We start from the raw sequence: 5,259 nt of genomic DNA on the forward strand, positions 1-5,259 counted from the left end.
TCTCTCTCTCTGTATGTCTCTCTCTCACTCTCCCTCTCTATCCTCTCTCCCTCTCTCTCAGATACTATCCCCCTCGGTCCTCTCTCTCCCCCTCTATCCTCTCAACCCCTCTCTCACACACTCTCCCTCTCTCTTTCTCTCTCTGTATGCCTCTCTCTCTTCCCCTCCCTCTCTCTCCCACTCTCTCTATATACATAGATTAAAACATAATATATGCTAACCTAACAAACATAACATAACTGGGGTTTGCCATTTTTTTAAGCAAATTCGCGAAAGCCGAACCTAACTGATACCATCGGTTTGGGAATCAAGAGTGTACTGAAAGTTAGTTACCGTGTTCGATATAACAAGCAAACAAAATGGAAAAGCGGACCGAAACTCAGTACAGAAAATAATATTTATAAAACATAAATCTGTTAAAATTGTATCCCAGGGCACCCACATTAGAAACATGACCTTATGCCAACTGCGCTACAGATTTTACATGTTGAGAAAGGTAAATCAAATTCAAAATCTCATAAATACAAAGAGACAAAAAAGACATAAATACATGAATACACAAATAACATATACCAAACTGCATAAATATGCAAATAACATGTACAAAAATACATAAATACACAAATAACACGTACAAAATACATAAATACACAGATAATGCGTATAAAAATACGTAAATATGAAAGTAATGCCAATATGCAAATAAAAAATACAAAAAAATAAATATGAAAAACCAGTAAACACATAATTAACATATACAAAAATACATAAATATGAAAATAACATCAATATGCAAATCATAAAAATACACAAATAACATATACATAAATATGAAAATAACGTCAATATTAAAAAAATACAAAAAAACATAAATATGAAAATCCAACAAAAACATAATTAACATATACAAAAAGACATAAAATATTAAAATACAATAAATACATAATTAATATATACAAAAATATACAAATATGGAAATGACATAAATACACCAATAAGATGAACATACAAATACATAACTACACGAAATTTAAACTCTTCAATATGTAATTATGTAAATGCCTGTATATTTGAATATGTAAATAAGTAACTATTTGAACATATAAATACATAACTAGGTAAATATTTAAATATACAATTACATAAATTTAAATTTAAATATATATAAAAATATGTGCAGATAAAGTTAAGCCTTTGATTCTGTAGTTAATCCATGACAAAAATGGAATATTTACCTAGTACAGGATTTTATTTCTCTTTTAATTAATATTTTTACTTAAATGTTGACTTTGACTTTTAAACTTTCAGTATGCTTTTTTCAGAGGCATGTGACCAAGCTTATAGGTTTTATTGGACGGAAATCAATCTCTGCCAAAACTGAGACCATAGTGAAATTTAGGTATAGGTATAGGTATTTGCTAAGAATTGATATCGAGACCAAAACAGACACTCCCTAAACATAACATGCTAATACAATATAATAAACAATACACTAATATAATACAATATAATGTAATGTAATATGATATAAAATAATATCATATTATATAATATAAATACATGTAATGAAATTAATCGTGTTGGTTTCTCTCTCTATATCCTGGCCGTTGGGCCAAAGCTAATGGCAGATAGGAGGAAGGAGGCGCAGAGCATCCACTTGCCGGGAGCGACGAGGCGCACACGGTGGATGTCGACCTCAGAGGAGAGGTCACAGCACAGAGCCAAGGCAATTCTCTGCGCAGTCAACAAAAAAGAAATATTAAACTCGTTGACTTTGACCATACCAGAGATATTTGACTTTCGAGCAGTCAACAGACCTCGCGAAAGTCATACTCTGGATCCCGGGACTTGGAGAACCCGTACACGTGGATCATAAGCCTTTTGGTCACGCCACCACCACTGCGCCCTAACCTCCCCTTGAAAGCATCTGTCCCGCCAAATTACAAAAAAATCAGGGTGTTAAACAAAAAATCCCAATTTTGATAGTTAATTAATACCCAGGAAGTCAACGGCGTCCCCAGGCAGATTCATCACAAAGTGAGTGGTGGTCTCGCCGCCCGTTGGCGTAGGTAACAAGGAGAAGACAGCCTCGATGAAGCGACGGCCATCCATGTTGAACACCTGCATTGACCAAAAGTCAATTGAAAGACCGTTGACCCAGAGTGAAAGGCAGCCATGGAAAGTTTGACCTTGACCCAAAAGTCAACACACCTGAACTTTTCTCTCCAGCTTGTTGAGGGAGAGATTAGTTCTCAAGTAGTCCACAGCCGCCGGATTCAGGTCATTAGCATAGACTCGTCTCACCTTCTTGGCGGCAGCAATGGCGATTGGCCCTACACCGGCGAAGACGTCGCCTGCATCATCAGACCAGTCAGTGCACACAAAAGTCAAAGTCAAAGTCAAAGGGGAGGGCTCACAAACAATGTCATCGCTGCGGAAGCCGCTCACAAGACGCTGCCTTTCCATCGCCAGCCGGGAATTCCAGTAGCTTCAGGAAAGAGAAGAAAGATGTAAACGAGTCATGGCATTGACTAAAGGTGGTCAATGAGGGTTGACTATCAGGATGGGGCATACACAGTGGCAAGGTTGACCTGGAAACGGGCCCCGCCCTCGACTACGCTCGTCACCAGAGAGTGGTTTCCGGCCAGGACTTCAAGCGACATGGTTCTAAAGTCGCCCTGAACGGGCTCGGTCTTGTTGACCACGGTTTCAATCTTTGGCCGGTTCTTGTCCAGAATAACCTAAAGCAGTCAAAAGTCAATGGTCAATGGTGAACGGTCAATAGTCCACATCAAACAAAAAGCTTGGCACCTGAGCTATGACTCTTTTGAAAGGGAGATGCTCGTCTCGCAGGTTGAGGTGTGCGATGTGGCCCACGGTCTCAAAGGCAGAAGGGACGATCAGGCCGGACGGGAGAAGTGAAGCCAAGATCTGACAAGCTAGTTATGTTATGTTTGACTGGTCAATGGTCAATGGTCAACGGTGAGGTCAACTACCTCATTGGCCGGCCAATATTCATAGGTCAAGGTCAGCCGGCACCGAACGAGCTCAAACTGCGACGGCTCACCACGCATGAGGACCTAGAAAGATAAGCTGGGTCAGCCTTGGACATTGTCTTAAAACTAGGACTGGCGGTCAAAGACAACTCATAATTATGGCAATTGTTGTCATCATCATCATCATCAATGATGAGACTATGATAGGATGATGCTGACATGATGACAAGACAATGATGAATTCATCATCAGCATCATCGTTGTTGTCATCCCCTCACCATCTTCTTTGTCATCGAATTCATCATCATCAGCGGCAGCATCATCATTTCCTGTTCGTATGAAACAAAAGACGAATGATGATGAGATGAAGACGAACTACGAATGATGGGACATATGATGATGACGACAACAATTGCCATAATTATCATCATTGCCTTCATCCCCTCGTCATCGTCATCATTGTCTACTCATCTCCGCTGTCATCATCCTAGTCTTCGCCATTGTCACGTTCATCAAATTCATCAAAATAATCAGCATCATCAACGTCGTCGTCGTCGTCATTGTCATCCTCATCGTCGGTGGCATCTGTGTCATCCTCTTCGTTTCATCTCCTATTCTGAAGCAACAAAGGAGAAGTGGAAAAGGCAACACTGAGACGAAGACAAGACGACGAAGAATTCGCCATCTGAATGATGACAATGTACAACCACAATGAAAATCCATCCTCATAGCACCTTCCTAATCGTCATGATGGAGTTCTCTCACAACAACGATGGAGTTTTTCTCACGGGAAAAAAATCAAACAGATTGTACGCACGAAGAAAACAACCACAAAACAAGTCCAAGAAGAAAAACCATAAAACAAGTCCGAGAAGAACAACCACAAAACAATATCAAGAAGAACAATCACAAAACAAGGTCAGGAAGAACAACCAAAAAAAAAACAAGATCAAGGAGAATAACAAGACCACCTGTACAGCCTGCGGAAGCTCGCCGGCGCCAGAATCAGCGTACCTCTCATCAAGCAGCAGAAGCCTCGTCGGCCCCCGCCACCTCTCCCCAGGGAACCCATCATCCCCAATCAGCCGCCGCCACGTGTCCCTCTCCTCCCCCTCGCTCTCAACCATCTCCACCGTCGCAATCTCCCTCCTCCTCTCACTCCCCACCTCCTCCTCCTCCCTCTTCTTCTTCTTCCTCGGCCGAGAGAGCTTGGCCAGGCTCCGAAACTTGGCAAAACCCCTCCAATTGAACTCCTTGGCCAGCTTCTCCCTGTACTCAACCGAGCTAATTCTTCCTCTTTCTTCTTCTTCTTCTTCTTCCTCTTCTTCTTGTTCTTGTTCTTGGTTGTGGGGATGGGCGAGAAGGGGAGCGAGGAAAGGATCGAGATCGTCGGAGGGGACGCGAGCGACGTTGCGGATTCTGGGCCAGTTGAGGAGATGGCCGCGTAGGCGGCTTTCGAGCTCAGAGCAGCGCGCGGCGGGCACGCGGAGGGCGGAAAGGGAGAAGGATCGGGTGAAGGAAGAGCGGTCGAGCTCGGACGCCATGGATGGAATTTCGGGTGATGGGTCGGCTGGAATTGGAGGAGGAGGGAGACCCTTTTGGAGAGAAGGCCCGTAGAATAATGGGTCGAAGTCGGATTTGGAAGAGGAGGAGAGGGGGAGGAGGGCGACGTGGCGTTGGTGGGGGAGTAGCTTGATGGCTATGGAGGTGGAGAGATGGCCGCTGCCCGGCAGAGAAGGCCGGAGAAGGGCTGAAATCGCCGCCATGGTTGGGGAAGAAGATGACTCTTGGTCTTTGGTTCTACTGTCTGGGAGTAGCCCAAGAGTGTGAAAATCTGGGCATGGATAGGTGAATGAACTGGGGCTGGGTCTGTTCAGTTCTTTTAAACATATGATTAATTGTGTTTTTATTTGGATTAACCATCTCTTCTATTCTGGGATTCTGTAAACATATGGGGATGGATTGATGAATTAACTAGGCTTGAACAGATGATTTGGTCTATTTTAATTTAGATTACTCTCTCTTCTATTTTGGGATTTTGTAAAAATATGGGGATGGATTGATGAATGAACTAGGCTTGAACACGTGATTTGGTCTGTTTTAATTTGAATTACTCTCTCTTCTATCCTGGCATTCTGTAAAAATATGGGGATGGATTGATGAATGAACTAGGCTTGAAGCCTTGAACACATGATTTGGTCTATTTTAATTCAGATTACTCTCTCTTCTATTCTGGGAGTCTGTTGAAGTAGCCCAAGATATG

At 42.5% G+C, this 5,259-nt stretch overlaps 1 protein-coding gene across 1 annotated transcript; it reads right to left on the reverse strand.

Moving 5' to 3' along the window:
* Nucleotides 1-1,523: 1,523 nt before the first annotated feature.
* On the reverse strand, nt 1,524-4,858 carry LOC144707854 (Met-10+ like family protein). The gene is made up of 9 exons (XM_078581103.1): nt 3,968-4,858; nt 2,997-3,080; nt 2,812-2,931; nt 2,575-2,741; nt 2,418-2,488; nt 2,212-2,354; nt 1,998-2,121; nt 1,818-1,927; nt 1,524-1,734 (listed from the first exon to the last, which is right to left on the reverse strand). The coding sequence occupies exons 1-9, from the start codon at nt 4,760-4,762 to the stop codon at nt 1,594-1,596; spliced, it is 1,755 nt and encodes a 584-aa protein (XP_078437229.1). The 5' UTR covers nt 4,763-4,858; the 3' UTR covers nt 1,524-1,593.
* Between the last annotated feature and the right edge of the window lie 401 nt (nt 4,859-5,259).

This window comes from Wolffia australiana, chromosome 9 (assembly GCF_029677425.1).
Source record: "Wolffia australiana isolate 7733 chromosome 9, ASM2967742v1".
Classification (NCBI taxonomy): Eukaryota; Viridiplantae; Streptophyta; class Magnoliopsida; order Alismatales; family Araceae; genus Wolffia; species Wolffia australiana.